This window comes from Octopus sinensis, linkage group LG5, assembly GCF_006345805.1.
Source record: "Octopus sinensis linkage group LG5, ASM634580v1, whole genome shotgun sequence".
Lineage (NCBI taxonomy): Eukaryota > Metazoa > Mollusca > Cephalopoda > Octopoda > Octopodidae > Octopus > Octopus sinensis.
This window is the reverse complement of record NC_043001.1, coordinates 121,324,025-121,341,440: the sequence shown is the minus strand read 5'-3', so window position 1 is coordinate 121,341,440 and position 17,416 is coordinate 121,324,025. Positions and strand designations below refer to the sequence as shown.

General features: G+C 38.5%; 1 protein-coding gene across 1 annotated transcript in view; it reads left to right on the top strand.

The window, feature by feature from the left end:
* LOC115211804 (leucine-rich repeat and immunoglobulin-like domain-containing nogo receptor-interacting protein 1) overlaps nt 1-16,353 on the top strand; it is a 69,260-nt gene extending 52,907 nt beyond the window's left edge. Inside the window, exon 8 of the mRNA XM_036503032.1 lies at nt 16,326-16,353. Coding sequence (XP_036358925.1) covers nt 16,326-16,353 — 28 coding nt within the window. The remainder of the gene's footprint in view (nt 1-16,325) is intronic.
* Nucleotides 16,354-17,416: the final 1,063 nt, after the last annotated feature.

Here is a 17,416-nt window from a genome sequence, read left to right as displayed (position 1 = left end):
TTCAATTCACTAAACGTGAAAGTAGTCCATATCACCTTACCCAGGTAGACTAAGGCCCTCTGACAGAACACTTTGCTTTCTTAAGAGAAGTGTGTAAGATAATCCTCATTGCAAGGCCTCCAATACAGCAGAATAAGTTGATGTCAGTCCCAGAATAGCTGTCAATTATCTCCGCAAAATTGGCTATTATGGCAGAGCAGCAAGAAAGAAGACACTGCTTCGACCAGCCAACATCAAATGGAGAAAAGATTGGACAAGTGAGATGGTAGAGAGGTCACTAGCACTTTGGGACACTGTCAAATTCTCTGATGAATCCAGATTTGCTGTATTTTCTGACACTGGTCGAATGTGGGTCTGGAGAATCAGTCACCAATATTTTCACGTGAATATATTGCAGCCAACAATGAAACATGTGATGGTCTGGAGAGCAGTTTGGAGCAATAGTCAATCAGAAATGGTGGAATGTGAGGGATACATAAACTCAGATAAATGTGTCCATATTATAGAAAAATCTTCTTCCTATAACCCTCAGGGGTAAAATGATTAAATAACACTATATGTTGCATGTGGATATATGTTGCATGCAAGAAGTAAGGTGGAGAGGAGGTTCTTCTAGGTTCCTCACAGGCAAGGAACACAGGTACAAGATTTTCTGGGCAGGGAACACTGATGGGGTTGGAGGCGTGGGTATACTTATCGCTGAGAAATGGGTAGATAAAGTAATTGAGGTAATCAGAGTATGCGACAGAATACTTAAGATTAGATTAGCGACCATTATATCAGCCTATGCTCCTCAGTTGGGGCTACCTGATGGACAGAAAGACCGATTCTATGACACTCTACTGCAGACTACCTCGTTGACGAACGACAGAGACCTTCTCTTTGTGGCTGGTGACTTCAATGGTCACGTTGGACGACATGCTGGGGGCTTCCATGGCGTACATGGAGGCTATGGCTCTGGTTCCTGCAACGAGGAGGGAACCAGGCTGCTGGAGTTCTGCGATGCAAATAATCTTATGATTTGCAACACTAACTTCAGGAAACCTACCAGCCACCTACTCACCTACCGATCGGGCCAACATACCAGCCAAATTGACTACATCCTTGCCAGGCAAAGGGAGAGATGGCTACTTATAAATGCCAAAACCTTCCCAGGCGAAGAATGCACCCCACAACATAGACTGGTAGTTAGTGACTTTAGGATCAGGAGTAGGAGGACAACCAGAAGACGACCAACATGGAGAAGAAGGATCTGGAAGCTTAAGGATCCTGTGAATGGACAGAGATTTAGAGACATGTTACTTGAAGCCTTTGATGAAGTAGAAGGGGATAGAGTATCACATGGGGTAGAGGGCAACTGGACGTTTCTAAGGGACAACCTGCTGAGAGCCACTGACCAGATCTGTGGCTGGTGCAAGGTCCCCTCTCGTCCCAAGGTAATGTGGTGGTGGAACAGTGTCGTAGACAGGGCTATTAGAGAAAAGAGACAGACTTGGAAGCACTGGAAGAATAGTGGTAGCAGGGAATTGTATCAGACTGCTAAAAGGGAAGCTAGGAGACAGGTCTATCTAGCCAGAGGGGAAGCAGATAAGAAAAAATTTGCCAATGTTCTGCGCCGTGAGGACCAAAGACTGGAGGTGTTTCGCGTTGTGTGTGAGAGAGAATTGTGATGTGGTGGGAGAGAAGTGTGTTCGCATGGAAGATGGTTCACTTGCGCTAAACGAGGATGCAAAGAGAGAGGCTTGGCGATGCCACTATGAAAGGTTGCTGAATAAAGAAAATGAATGGGATAAAGAGAGTCTGCCGAACATTGAACCAACAGAGGGACCAGCTATCAGGGTTGATAGTTCCTTGGTAGCTAAAGCAATTAGAAGCACGAAGACAGGGAAAGCCCCAGGCCCATCAGGTATCACTGCAGAGATGCTCAAAATATCTGGTAGTGTCGGCTATAGCCTAGTCACCTGTATAGTTAATCAGGTGATACATGAAGGAGTCATACCCTATGACTGGTGTAGCAGCATAATAGTCAACTGCTACAAAGGTAAAGGTGATGCCCTAGATACAAATAATTACAGGGGTATCAAGCTGTTGGATCAGGTGATGAAGGTTACAGAGAGGGTCATAAGCCAACTAATTAGAGAGAGAGTTAGTTTAGATGAGATGCAGTTTGGGTTCGTGCCAGGGAAAAGTACCACTGATGCTATATTCCTGGTAAGGCAGCTGCAGGAGAAATACCTAGCCAAAGATAAGCCCCTGTACCTGGCTTTTGTTGACATGGAGAAAGCCTTCGACAGGGTCCCCCGATCCCTCATATGGTGGTCAATGAGGAAACTAGGAATAGATGAATGGTTAGTGAGAGCTGTGCAAGCCATGTACAGGACGCTGCTAGTAAGGTGAGGGTTGGCAATGAGTACAGTGAAGAATTCCGGGTAGAGGTTGGGGTCCACCAAGGCTCAGTCCTCAGCCCCCTCCTATTTATCATAGTCCTCCAGGCAATAACGGAGGAATTCAAGACAGGATGCCCCTGGGAGCTCCTCTATGCTGATGACCTTGCTCTAATTGCTGAATCATTATCAGAACTGGAGAAGAAGTTTCAGGTGTGGAAGCATGGTTTAGAATCGAAGGGCCTTAGAGTCAACCTAGCTAAAACCAAAGTCATAATAAGTAGGAAGGTAGACAAATCACAAACGCCTTCAGGTAGATGGCCCTGCTCGATCTGTAGAAAAGGTGTAGGTAGAAACTCTATAAGATGCACCAAGTGTAAGCTATGGACACATAAGAGGTGCAGCAATGTCATAGGAAGGCTAACTAGGAAGATGGTTTTTGTATGTGGTAGATGCTCGGGAGCATTAACCTCTGAAAATCTGCAGAAAACAACTTCCGTCACTTTCCAGGGGGAAAAACTAGAAGTAGTTGATAGCTTCCGTTATCTTGGTGACCAAGTCAGTAGTGGGGGTGGGTGTGCTGAAAGTGTAACGGCTAGAGTAAGAATAGCCTGGGCAAAGTTTAGGGAGCTCTTACCTCTGTTGGTGACTAAAGGCCTCTCGCTCAGAGTAAAAGGCAGACTGTATGATGCATGTGTACGAACAGCCATGCTACATGGCAGTGAAACATGGGCCGTGACTGCTGAGGACATGCGTAAGCTCGCGAGAAATGAAGCTAGTATGCTCCGTTGGATGTGTAATGTCAGTGTTCATAGTCGACAGAGTGTAAGTACCTTGAGAGAAAAGTTGGACCTAAGAGGCATCAGATGTTGTGTGCAAGAGAGACGATTGCACTGGTATGGTCATGTGGCGAGAATGGATGAAGATAGGTGTGTGAAAAAGTGCCACACCCTGGCAGTTGAGGGGACCTGTGGAAGAGGTAGACCCAGGAAAACCTGGGTCGAGGTGGTGAAGCACCACCTTCGAACTCTAGGTCTCACCAAGGAAATGACCAGAGACCGAGACCTATGGAAGTATGCTGTGCGTCAGAAGACCCGGCAAGACCAGTGAGAACAATCAAAATCAAATCATATATCAGAAAGCAGGGGTTAAGTGACCCATCCGTTCGTGTCCGCTGTCAGCCTCGTCTGGCACCTGTGCCGGTGATACGTAAAAGCACCATTCGCTCGTGGCCGTTTGCCAGCTCTGCCTGGCCCCCGTGTCGGTGGCACGTAAAAGCACCATCCGTTCGTGTCCGTTGCCAGCCTCAGCTGGCCCCCGTGCCGGTGACACGTAAAAGCACCGTCCGTTCGTGGCCGTTCGCCAGCTCTGTCTGGCAACCGTGTCGGTGGCACGTAAAAGCACCATCCGTTCGCGTCCGTTGCCAGCCTCGGCTGACCCCCGTGCCGGTGACACGTAAAAGCACCGTCCGTTCGTGGCCGTTTGCCAGCTCTGTCTGGCCCCATGTTGGTGGCACGTAAAAGCACCATCCGTTCGTGTTCGTTGTCAGCCTCGGCTGGCCCCCGTGCCGGTGACACGTAAAAGCACCGTCCGTTCGTGGCCGTTTGCCAGCTCTGTCTGGCCCCGTGTCGGTGGCACGTAAAAGCACCATCCGTTCGTGTCCGTTGCCAGCATCGCCTGGCCCCGTGCCGGTGACACGTAAAAGCACCATCCGTTCATGGCCGTTCGCCAGCTCTGTCTGGTACCTGTGCAGGTGGCACGTAAAAAACACCCACTACACTCGCAGAGTGGTTGGCGTTAGGAAGGCATCCAGCCGTAGAAACACTGCCAGATCTGACTGGGCCTGACGAAGCCTTCCAGCTTCACAGACCCCAGTTGACCCGTCCAACCCATGCTAGCATGGAAAGCGGACGCTAAATGATGATGATGATGATGATTTATGGAAGATAGGGCTTTCTTGCACAACTAAAAGACCCAGGATTGGTTGGAAGAGAATGGCATTAAAAAGCTTCCATAGCTAAGCCAATCACCAGATATGAACCCTACTGAACACCTCTGAGGCATGATGGATGGGATACTTCCTAAAAAGAAAAAGAAAGCATCCTTAAAGCCAGATCTTTTGATATTACTGCAAGAAACTTGGCAAGAAAATCATGAAGAGAATATTCATCAGATCAGTAGCATGCCTGCTAGGGTCCTTGCATTCAAAAATGCAAGGAGCCTGTCTACTAAATATTAGATATTCACATTATAATAATTAATAAATAATTTAAATAAATTTTAACAATTATAAGGATGTCTATTTAATTCTGTCATGTCTATGTAGTTTTTGAAGCAAAACACAATGGAAACATTAATATTAAGACCTTTTCAAAAATCTCTCTCAAGCTTTTCATGCACACTAAGATTTTATTGACATTCATTCAAATTCACTCATTCCAACATGAAACAATTTTTTCCATCAAAAACTTTGTGATGTTTTCACCTTCTCTAATTTGATCTAGATCCTCTAAGTGTCTCTAATGCATTCATGCCTTAATTTCAATTTGTTGCCTAGATTTTTCCTCAGGGCCAACTCACCAAACAGAAATTAATGAGAGACCTAATTGCCTTTCATCTTGATCACATAAATACTCCCACATATTTGGTGCTCAAATACAGCATGCTCCACACTAGGAGATTGACAGTTACCCAGTATATGCAAAAATCGAACACATTTGCAGTACTAAACAAGCCATTACTATTGCATTTTCTGGCTTCATGTTTCCCAATTATATCCCAAATTTTTTTATCTCTGCAAATGCTTTCATTGAAATCACCAAATATGAAGATTTTATAAGCAGAAAGAATACTGCACAGAAGCTTTTTTCATTAAAGATAAAATATTAGTCTTTTTTTTTCTCTTCAGAGGAACACATGGTTGGAGGGTAGACACTTACTAAGGTAACAAATCTCTTGTTTGACAATGGCAATCTCACTGACATCAAGGTAATCAGTAAATCCAAAGAGTTCATAATCTTAGATGCCAATATTTCACAAACATTCAATGGTCTGTACTCTCTTGCAGTAGCAAGATGACACATAGGCCCAGGCTGCAATACTGTGGGACACCTTCCAAGCCAGACCTTTCACTATCCATTCTACATCCCTTCTTGACATTACTCTAAATTATTTTGATTTTTCAATGAGTATTTTGCACTTTTTGTCAACAGTTACCTATAACATGCATCACATAATTGATATGGTGTATACACACACATGCAATAAGCTTCATATAGTTCCCATCAACGACTTTCACTAAAAATGCATTTGTTGATCCCTACCTATAGTCGAAGACTCTTGCCCAAAATGCCACACAGTAGAACTAGACCCTAAACCATGGCATTGGGAAACAAACATATTTTACATTTGCAAACATATATATCTTATGGAAATTGTTCAATATACACAGAGAAACAGGTGTTCAATGTACAAACAGCTGTGGTTAACTAACAGAAAACTTAAATTAACAAAAAAGTTATGTACTTACATACAGGTGAAGCTTTGCATGGGGATACTTGTTTTGGTAAAATATACATGTATAAACTGTTGTGGTGAGAGTCATTGGCACCCCTATGGGATTGGAAGAATGGACTAGCAAAACTCTTATAAAAAAATTAGCATATTGGTTGAGACAAAGAGAGTCATTGGGAGTTCATGGAAGTTGCTGACATTGTTCAGAGTTTCTATTTATTAGAGTATTGTGTTTAGTGGAGTAATCTGAAGTAGGTTGTGTGAAGACAGTTGTGTCTATCCCCGCTTCGTGAAATTTGCATATCCAACATATAGAAGGATATAAAATAAACAAAAGTTCGCATGTAAACCAATAAGTGTAATCATTCATTTTTTAACCCTGAAAGTAAAAATGAAAAACATCCTAATAGTAGCGAAAGGAAAATTTTGGCTTTAATATCAGTTCACTACTCTTTATTTGAAGTGACAAGCAGCCAAGTATTATACAAATGGAAACTTTTACATGTCTCAGGAAAGATATAAATGCAAGCAATGTGAGACCAACTTTCATTAAAACTACACAAGAAATTCATCAAAATTCATTCACAGATTTTATTCTATTAAACTTAAGATAGTGGAAAGGCACAATTGTTAGAGTGTTGCCAAAATACCTTCCAATATTTCTACCAGCTCTTTATATTCTAGTTTCAAATCCTGTTGAGGCTAACTTTGTTTCTCTTCCTTTAATGGTTGATAAAAAAAGTGCAAGTCAAGTAATAAGATCAATTTAATCAATTAACCACTTCCTCTAAAATTTGAGGCATTCCCCTGTTTTACAAACATGACCAATTAATCAAATGACTTGGGAAAAATAAATCTGCATGTTAGGAAACAGGATAGCTTTCCTGTCATTCAAATATTCATGAAATTTACAATATACCATAATTTCAGCAATTCACATAGTCATATTGTAAGAGAGTTCATCATCATTTCACTAAAGATGCATACACTAATATAGAAACTGATATTAATTAAGAAATCTTAACCATAAACAATATCTTTTATGCTATTTCACCAATGAGCAATTAATAAGGCAGAGTTTAAATCCATGCTTCCTTCACCAGTTTATCATATAGCTCTCAATCCATTCAAGCCTTTATTGCAAAACAGCTCAGTTTGCTAATTCTTTACAAAGAGCAGTACAGGTGAGAAACATAAAATGGACAAAATGAGTGATGAGTAGCAATAAAAAAACATAAGCATCTATCTATTTATCTATATATCTATCGAGCTATCAAGCAGTCTATCTTTCTAGGTGTTTGGTAGTTGGTATGTCTATTCTTCTTTTGACTATCTATTTCTGTCTATATATTTATCTATGTTACAATCTGCTTCTCTCTCTCTCTCTCTCTCTCTCTCTCTCTCTCTCTATATATATATATATATATATATATATATATATATAGAGAGAGAGAGAGAGAGAGAGAAAGAGATGTACTTGCATAGCGAGTGGCTAGGTAACAGTCAAGTATACAAATTGAACTGACACATATTACATAAACATACGTTCGCAAGTACATACACATGTACACACACAGACACGTCTATTTCTCCTAAATACTCACATACGTAAGTACATACATACATGCTTATAGGCATGCGCACATACATGTACACATATACATACATAAACACATACATACATACGTACGTACATATATATCATGAACTAACTGTTACTTTCTCAGATGCAGCACGGAATTTTGTCAGTGAAGTCGCAGTCTCAAAACAACGAAAATATTTTGACAAATTGAATTTAAATATTAAAGTGAATCTAACGGCTTTTGTGTGTTTCTTAAATGGCTTATAAACACCTTCCATGCTGCAATTGTTTTCGTTCCAGTACAGCAAAGTTTACCCTTACTAAATCCAAACTCCTGTCAGCTTTCTCTAATTACACCCAAAGGCATAAACAAAAACGAACAAAAAATAAGACCCGTGATCTTGACACCAAAATTAAGAAAGGCCTTAACAAATTAAAAAATAGAGAGATTGTATGCTTCTCGACTGACAAATCAGTTAGAATGTCTGTTGACAACTTATCTAATTACATTTCGAACATGCAACCACACTTCACAACAATAACATAAACAACAACACTCGAGTACATTGAAAACGAAAAAGTCCTTAATGGGGATGTGGAGTATCATTCTCCAGTCTAATAATAATTTCTTACTTACTTCTTTCACTCTGCAGGACCAATATTCAATAAAAATTTCAATAAAAAACTGAATCTCGCGCCATTGAAATCATTCAGACGACAATCCCACAATGCTTTGCGAAAAGTCAGACACCAATTTTCAGCCGCCATAGTTCCGTATTTCCTTGGTGATAAATTAATTTGTAATTCCTTTTTTGTCTGCCAAAAATCCCCGTTTTCGGAAAATTGCCAAAAATCGGCATTGTGAAACTTTGTCCCCGCCTTTCCCCACCCAACTTCTTCAGTTTTGACTTTTTTCCCACATGTTGACTGCGGCTATGCTGGAGCACCGCCTTTAGTCGAAACAAATCGATCCCAGGACTTATTCCTTGTAAGCCTAGTACTTATTCCATCGGTCACTTTTTGCCAAGGCGCTCAGCTTCGTCGACATAAACACACCGACATCGGTTGTCAAGCGAATGTGGGGGTGGGTGACTAGCACACACGCACACTCACACATACACATGAAGATTTCCATATAAGAGATTTGACTGCTGTTTCTAGCATATCCAGATTCCACTGCATTTTTTAGCAGTCCACCCTCCTGGAAAATTAATAAAACCAGTCGTGTGTATGTGTATATATATGAGTGGCTGTGTGGTAAGTAGCTTGCTTACGAACCACATGGTTCCGGGTTCTATCCCACTGCATGGTACCTTGGGCAAGTATCTTCTACTATAGTCTTGTGAGTGGATTTGGTAGACGGAAACTGAAGAAGCCCGTCGTTTATATATATATATATATATATATATATATATATATATATATATACGTGTGTGTGTGTGTGTGAGTGTGCGTTGTGTTTACGGCAATAGAGACCGATAGAATAAGTACTAGGCTTACAAAGAATAAGTCCTGGGGTCGATTTGCTCGACCAAAGTCGGTGCTCCAGCAAAAAAAAAGAAAAACACGTTTTCACTCTCTAAATATCGACTTCTTTCATAAACAACTAAGTTGATTTGTTATTGGGCTCCTAGACTGAACAATTGCATGATCTTGTATGGATCTGAGAGTAATTTGACTGCTATTTCTAGCCACCCCACGTTAGCCTTGTTAATCATGTGAATGTCTAAAGAACTGAAAGTTATTTTAAAAGTTGACAAACCAAATTCTAGTCAAGAACTCGTTTAAAAATTGCTCAGTCTTAACAGAAACCATTAACATTTGAAGTAATAGACTTATTTTTAAAGGTGTGTGTGTAGATGAGTGGTAGAAAAAGGTCTCTTGTTTAAGAATCAATATATTTATCCCTATACATCATAATTGACACAAAACTTAAGAAGATAAATGGTTTGACAATAATATTAATAAATTCTTACTTTTTCGGTGGAGGATAAACAGCAACTTCGAGAATTTATGACTGGAAATTCTTCTGTTGACTTCTTTCACAATTCTTTCAATTTCAGTGATTTATCAATAAAAACAAAAACCAACTTTTGGATATTTTCACGGCAGTCCATATTCACTTCTCTCATATACAGAAAACTGCTTGTTTACAATCGTTACTCGTCGAAATTCATTTTAAGTAATATGTATTCATAAAAGCACAAACTTATAAACAATTTTCAGTGAAAAAACAAGACAAATATTTCCAGATTGAAGAGAAATCAAAGTTCCAAATGGAACAGAAAAGATTCCAGGAAGATTAGCCGTCAGGAGGAAAGTAAAACAAGTGTGACGTCACTCGGGCACCTTCGTTTGTTTCCGTAGAATTTATCAAATTAAAAAAACGCAAAGTTAATATATTTTCTGAAATTGCAAATTATTTAGAATATAAAAAGGGGTACTAGTATCGTAGAGTGGTCTCGGTTTGCGCACACGCGCAAACGCGCGTGCGCGTTAACCAGACGGAGGCAGCCGATCCAACGAGCTGACTGGCGCATGCACGATATATACGATATATACTTGTATCGATATATACTTGTATACGATATATACTTGTATATATACGATATATACTTGTATACTTGTATCGTCCCCGGTTTGCGCACGCGCGAATCGGGGACGTGCGATACAAGTATATATCGTATATATACTCTTTTACTTGTTTCAGTCATTTGACGGCGGCCATGCTGGAGCACCGCCTTTAGTCGAGCAACTCGACCCCGGGACTTATTCTTTGTAAGCCCAGTACTTATTCTATCGGTCTCTTTTGCCGAACCGCAAAGTTACGGGGACGTAAACACACCAGCATCGGTTGTCAAGCAATGCTAGGGGGACAAACACAGACACACATACATATATATACATATATACGACAGGCTTCTTTCAGTTTCCGTCTACCAAATCCACTCACAAGGCATTGGTCGGCCCAGGGCTATAGCAGAAGACACTTGCCCAAGATGACACGCAGTGGGACTGAACCCGGAACCATGTGGTTGGTTAGCAAGCTACTTACCACACAGCCACTCCTGCGCCTATATATTTATATAAATGTTTTGTAATTTTAATTTTGCTTGTGAAATGAAACAGTTGTAGGTGAATATGTTAACAAATTTGTATCCATTAGATTTGATTGCTATTTCTAGCAGTTAAGCAATGATTTAATTGATCGGACATTGTTCCATTAGAATAGAAGAGTGTGATCTGAAGGAGATTTGACTGCTATTTCTAGAACGTCAAGCATCTATTTAGAGGATCTAACATTGGTCCCTTAGGATAGAAAAGTGTGATCTGAGGAAGATTTGACTGCTATTTCTAGCAAGTCAAGAAACTATTTTGAGGATCTGACATTAGTCCATTAGAATAGAAAAGCGTGAGCTGAGGAAGATTTGACTGTTATTTTTAGCAAGTCAAGCAACTTATTTAGAGGATAATAACATTGGTCCATTAGTATAGAAAAGTATGATCTGATGGAGATGTGACTGCTATTTCTAGCAAGTCAAGCATCTATTATTAGGATCTGACATTGTTCCAATAGAATAGTAAAGTGTGAGCTGAGGAAGATTTCACTGCTACTTCTAGCAAGTAAATCAATTAGCGTGAGCTGAGGAAGATTTGACTGTTATTTTTAGCAAGTCAAGAAACTTTAGAGGTTCTGACATTGGTCCATGAGAATAGAAAAGTGTGATCTGATTAAGATTTGACTGCTATTTCTAGCAAGTCAAGAAACTATTTAGAGGATTTGACATGTTCCATTAGAATAGAAAAGTGTGATCTGATTAAGATTTGACAGTTATTTCTAGCAAGTCAAGCAAGTATTTAGAGGATGTGACATTGGTCAATTAGAATAGAAAAATGTGATCTGAGGAAGTATAGGCTACTATTTCTATCAAGTTAAGCAACTATTTAGAGGATCTAACATTGGTCTATTAGAATGGAAAAGTGTAATCTCAGGAAGATTTGTCTGCTCTTTCTAGCAAGTCAAGAACTATTAAGAGCATCTGACATTGGTCCATTAGAAGAGAAAAGTGTCATCTGAGGGAGATTTGACTGTTATTTCTACCAAGTCAAGCAACTATTTAGAAGATCTGACGTTGGTTCTTTAGAGTATCTGACATTGGTTTATTAAATAGAAAAGTGTGATCTGAGGAAGATTTGTCTCCTCTTTCTAGCAAGTCAAGCAACTATTAAGATCATCTGACATTTGAGGGAGATTTGACTGTTATTTCTACCAAGTCAAGCAACTATTTAGAAGATCTGAGATTGGTCCTTTAGAGCATCTGACATTGGTCTATTAACTAGAAAAGTGTGATCTGAGGAAGATTTGTCTCCTCTTTCTAGCAAGTCAAGCAACTATTAAGATCATCTGACATTTGTCCATTAGAATAGAAAAGTTTGATCTGAGGAAGATTTTATTGATATTTCTAGCAAGTCAAGGAACTATTTAGAGGATCTGACATTGTTCCATTAGAAAAGAAACGAGTGATCTGAGGAACATTTGATGGCTATTTCTAGCAAGTCAAGCTTTTATTTAGACGATCTGACATTCTTCCATTAGAGTAGAAAAGTGTGATCTGAGGAAGGTTTCACTGCTATTTTTAGCAAGTCAAGCAACTATTTAGAGTAACTGGAATTTATCCATTAACTAGCAGTATCGCCCGGCGTTGCTCGGGTTTGTTTCGACCCGCTGGAATTGTAATTTTGAAAAGTAAAAATTTTGTGAACATTTTTCTGGTCGAAATACACCGAAAAGTGGCGACACAGCAGTGAAAAAATCATAAAAAATAGGGATTTTCATAGAAAAAAGCATCTTTTTGATGTAAATAATTTTTGGTGTTAACATGGTCCAATTTGAATTTTATGTTCTACGGAAGGAAGAGCAACCCTTCTTCTACCATACTCTCAATTTTGGTCAACTTGCGCCGCAGGGTCTCGGAGGAGATAGTGTTAGTTGAAGGTTACCATTCTAGGTGCCTGAGTAACAACCTCGCGGATTTACAGATAAATGAATTAATTACTATTTTACAGAATAAAATTAATAATTCTTGAAAATTAATTAATATTAATATTTTTTGAACAAAGTAAATAATTTTTAAAACTTAAATAATAATTTTTTTTACACAAACGCAAACGGGGAAAAGGGGGTGGCGAATTCGATTTACATACCTAAATTTTTTCTTTTTCATGACATTGTAGCAAAATAGTAGTGAATTATATAAATACCAGCAGTACATTTTTTTTTCTGGGGTATTTTTTTTCAACCTCGTCACATATTTGCCCCTTTCAATTTAAACAAAGTCTTAATTAAGCAATTACGGCAGCTTAGCAATGGTTTCAATACAGGCGTGACATCTGTATCTCAATTGTTCAAAACCCTTCGAATTTTTTCGCACGTGATGATATCATAGTGAAAACTTTCAATTACGCGGGCTTAGAAGTACGCTCGCAAATTAATACTACCAAAATTTTGAAGTTCGCGCTCCGCTTGTGTGTGTGTGTGTGCGTGCTTTAGGTGTACGTAGGTATGTGTTTTTGTGTGTGTGTGTCACTGAAGCCATACATACATATATACATACATAACCTCTCTCTCTCTTTTCTCTCTCAGTCACTTACTACAAAAAGTGAATAAAAAAAGTTCAGTTATTTCTGTCTTTCACTCTGTCTGTCTCTTTACACACACTAACAAAAGCACTTCACTTACACACCACACTTTCTGTGTCGCACAACCCATCAAACACACACACACACACACACACACACTCACGCACGCACACATGTACATCAATGCTTTCGGAGTGAAATGTTAAAATATTGAGTTTTCTCGAATTTTGTCTTAATTGGGGGTGAAATTGAAAGAAATATATTATGGCATGACTGAATGGAGTACTTTGAAAAATCTTAGGTAAACTCTAATTGAAGAAATTGTGTGAGGAGTAAATCGTTATGTATTTATTTGTTTCTGTTTCCTGTGTTTTTTTATTTTTTGAGTAGTGGTTTAAATACTTTCAGTTTAGTCTTCCTCAAATCACTCTGTCGCTATTTACTTTCATTTTATTCATTGCACACTGTGTGTGTGCGTGTGCGTGTGGTGTAAACCACATTAAGAAAAGCATTTGACATACACACCAGAATGTGAGTTTTCTGTAAATTTTGCTTAATTGGAGTTTAAATTTTAAAAACTGGACCTGGCATGACCCGATGCATTCTACTCTTAAAAATGCTAGGTAAATTGTAATTGAAGAAATCCTATATTGTAGATTTCTATAAGTTACAAAGGGAGGCAGATAAAATCTGCCTTTTATAATAAGAGATACAGAAAAGTGTGATCTAAGGAAGATTTGAGTGTTATTTCTAGCAAGTGAAGCTTTTATTTAGACGATCTGACATTCTTCCATTAGAATAGAAAAGTGTTGTCTGAGGTAGATTTGACTGCTACATCTTGCAAAGAAAGCACATATTTAGAGGATCTGACATTTGTCGATTAGAATAGAAAATTGTGATCTGAGGGAGATTTGACAGCTATTTCTATCAAGTCTAGCAATTATTTTGAGGTCTTGACATTGTTCCATTAGAATAGAAACGTGTAATCTGAGTAAAATTTGATTGCTATTTCTAGCAAGTCAAGCTTTTATTTAGACGATCTGACATTGTTCCATTAGAATAGAAAAGTATGATCTAGGGAAGACTTGACTGCTATTTCTAGCAAGTGAAGCAACTATTTAGAGGATCTGATATTGTTCTATTAGAATAGAAAAGTGTGATAATACGGAGATTTGACTAATATTTCTAGCAAGTCAAGGAACTATTTAGAGGATCTGACATTAGTCATTAGAATAGAAAAGCGTGAGCTGAGGAAGATTTGACTGTTATTTTTAGCAAGTTAAGAAACTATTTAGAGGCTCTGATATTGGTCTATGAGAATAGAAAAGTGTGATCTGATTAAGATTTGACTGCTATTTCTAGCAAGTCAAGCAACTATTTAGAGGATTTGACATTGTTCCATTGGAATAGAAAAGTGTGATCTGAGAAAGATTTGACTGCTATTTCTAGCAATCAAGCAAGTATTTAGAGGATCTGATATTGGTCCATTAGAATAGAAAAGTGTGATCTTAAGAAGGTTGACTGCTATTTTTTGCAAATCAAGCAACTATTTAGAGGTTGTGACAATGGCCCGTAAGAATAGAAAATTTTGATCCAAAGGAAGTTTTGACTCATCTTTCTAGCAAGTGAAGGAACTATTTAGAGAATCTGTCATTGGTCTTTTAGAATAGAAAAGTGTGATCTAAGGAAGATTTGTCTCCTCTTTCTAGAAAGTCAAGCAACTATTAAGAGCATGTGACATTGGTCATTAGAATAGAAATGTGTGATCTGAGGGAGATTTGACTGCTATTTCTAGCAAGTCACGCTTTTATTTAGATGATCTGATATTGTTCCATTAGAGTAGGGAAGTGTGATCTCAGGAAGATTTGACAGCTATATCTACCAAGGAAAGTAAATATTTAGATGATCTAACATTGGTCAATTAGTATAGAAAATTGTGATCTGAGGGAGATTCGACTGCTAATTCTAGCATGTCAAGCAACTATTTAGAGATCTTGACATTGTTCCATTAGGATAGAAGAGTGTAATCTGAGGAAGATTTGATTTCTATTTCTAGCAAGTCAAGCAAGGATTTAGAGGATCTGATGTTGTTCCATTAGAATAGAAAATTGTGATAATACAGAGATTTGACTACTATTTCTATCAAGTCAAAGAACTATTTAGAGGATCTGACATTGGTCCATTAGAATAGAAAAGCGTGAGCTGAGGAAGATTTGACTGTTTTTTTTTAGCAAGTCAAGAACTATTTAGAGGTTCTGACATTGGTCCATGAGAATAGAAAAGTGTGATCTGATTAAGATTTGACTGCTATTTCTAGCAAGACAAGCAACTATTTAGAGGATCTGACATTGGTCTATTAAATAGAAAAGTGTGATCTGAGGAAGATTTGTCTCCTCTTTCTAGCAAGTCAAGCAACTATTAAGATCATCTGACATTTGTCCATTAGAATAGAAAAGTTTGATCTGAGGAAGATTTTATAGATATATCTAGCAAGTCAAGGAACTATTTAGAGGATCTGACATTGGTCCATTAGAAAAGAAATGAGAGATCTGAGGAATATTTGATTGCTATTTCTAGCAAGTCAAGCTTTTATTTAGACGATCTGACATTCTTCCATTAGAGTAGAAAAGTGTGATCTGAGGAAGGTTTCACTGCTATTTTTAGCAAGTCAAGCAACTATTTAGAGTAACTGGAATTTATCCATTAATACAGAAAAGTGTGATCTAAGGGAGATTTGACTGTTATTTCTAGCAAGTGAAGCTAATATTTAGAGGATTTGATATTGTTCCATTAAAATAGAAAAGTCTGATATAAGGAAGGTTTGACTCCTATTTCTGTCAAGTCTAGCAACTATTTAGAGGATCTGACATTGTTCAATTAGAATAGAAAAATGTGATCTGATGAAGATTTGACTACTATTTCTAGCAAGTCTAGTAACTATTTAGAGGATCTGACATTGGTCCATTAGAGTAGAAAAGAGTGATATGATGAAGATTTGACAGCTATTTCTAGCAAGTCAAGCTTTTATTTAGACGATCTGACATACTCCCATTAGAATAGAAAAGTGTGGTCTGAGGAAGATTTGACTGCTACATCTTGCAAGGAAAGCAAATATTTAGAGGATCTGACATTTGTCGATTAGAATAGAAAATTGTGATCTGAAGGAGATTTGACTGCTATTTCTATCAAGTCTAGCAACTATTTAGATATCTTGACATTGTTCCATTAGAATAGAAAAGTGTGATCTGAGAAAGATTTGACTGCTATTTCTAGCAAGTCAAGCATCTATTATTAGGATCTGACATTGTTCTATTGAAATAGAAAAGTGTGATCTAAGGAAGACTTGACTGCTATTTCTAGCAAATCAAGCTTTTATTTAGACGATCTGACATTGTTCCATTAGAATAAAAAAGTGTAATCTGATGAAGATTTAATCGCCATTTCTTGCAAGTGAAGCAACTATTTAGAATATCTGATATTGGTCCATTAGAATAGAAAATTGTGATCTGAGGAAGGTTGACTGCTATTTCTTGCAAATCAAGCAACTATTTACAGGTCATGACAATGGTCCATAAGAATAGAAAAGTTTGATCGAAAGGAAATTTTGACTGCTCTTTCTAGCAAGTGATGGAACTATTTAGAGAATCTGTCATTGGTCTTTTAGTTAGTTAGTTAGTTAGTTAGTTGATTTTTTGGCTCAAAAAGCAAACAGCAAGGCCATGTAGGGGGACAAGGAGTTATGTACAGGGTGGTGTTCATGTAAAGAGTTCAGGCCACTTGAGGTCAAGGGAGACTTTGAACCGAGCGGTCATCGGCATCTTCACCATCTCGTCTGGCAGCTTATTCCACTGATCCGCAACCTGGACGGAGAAAGCCCCTATCCTTCAATTGAGATGAAATCGTCGCAGATAGAGCTTTTCGGAATGACCCCGCAGCCGACGCTCTGGAGCAGGAGTGAAGGACAGCTCTTTCGAGAGGATACTTTCCGCTTATGATGTTGTGAGCAAGAATGAGATCTCCACGGCGTCGTCGTTTTTCTAGAGAATAAAGGTCAAGCGTCTTCAGCCTTTAGAATAGAAAAGTGTGATCTGAGGAAGATTTGTCTCCTCTTTCTAGAAATTCAAACAACTATTAAGAGCATGTGACATTGGTCATTAGAATAGAAATGAGTGATCTGAGGGAGATTTGACTGCTATTTCTAGCAAGTCAAGGAACTATTTAGAGGATCTCACATTGGTCTATTAGAATAGAAAAATGTCATCTAAAGGAAGTTTTGACTGCTATTTCTAGCAAAGCA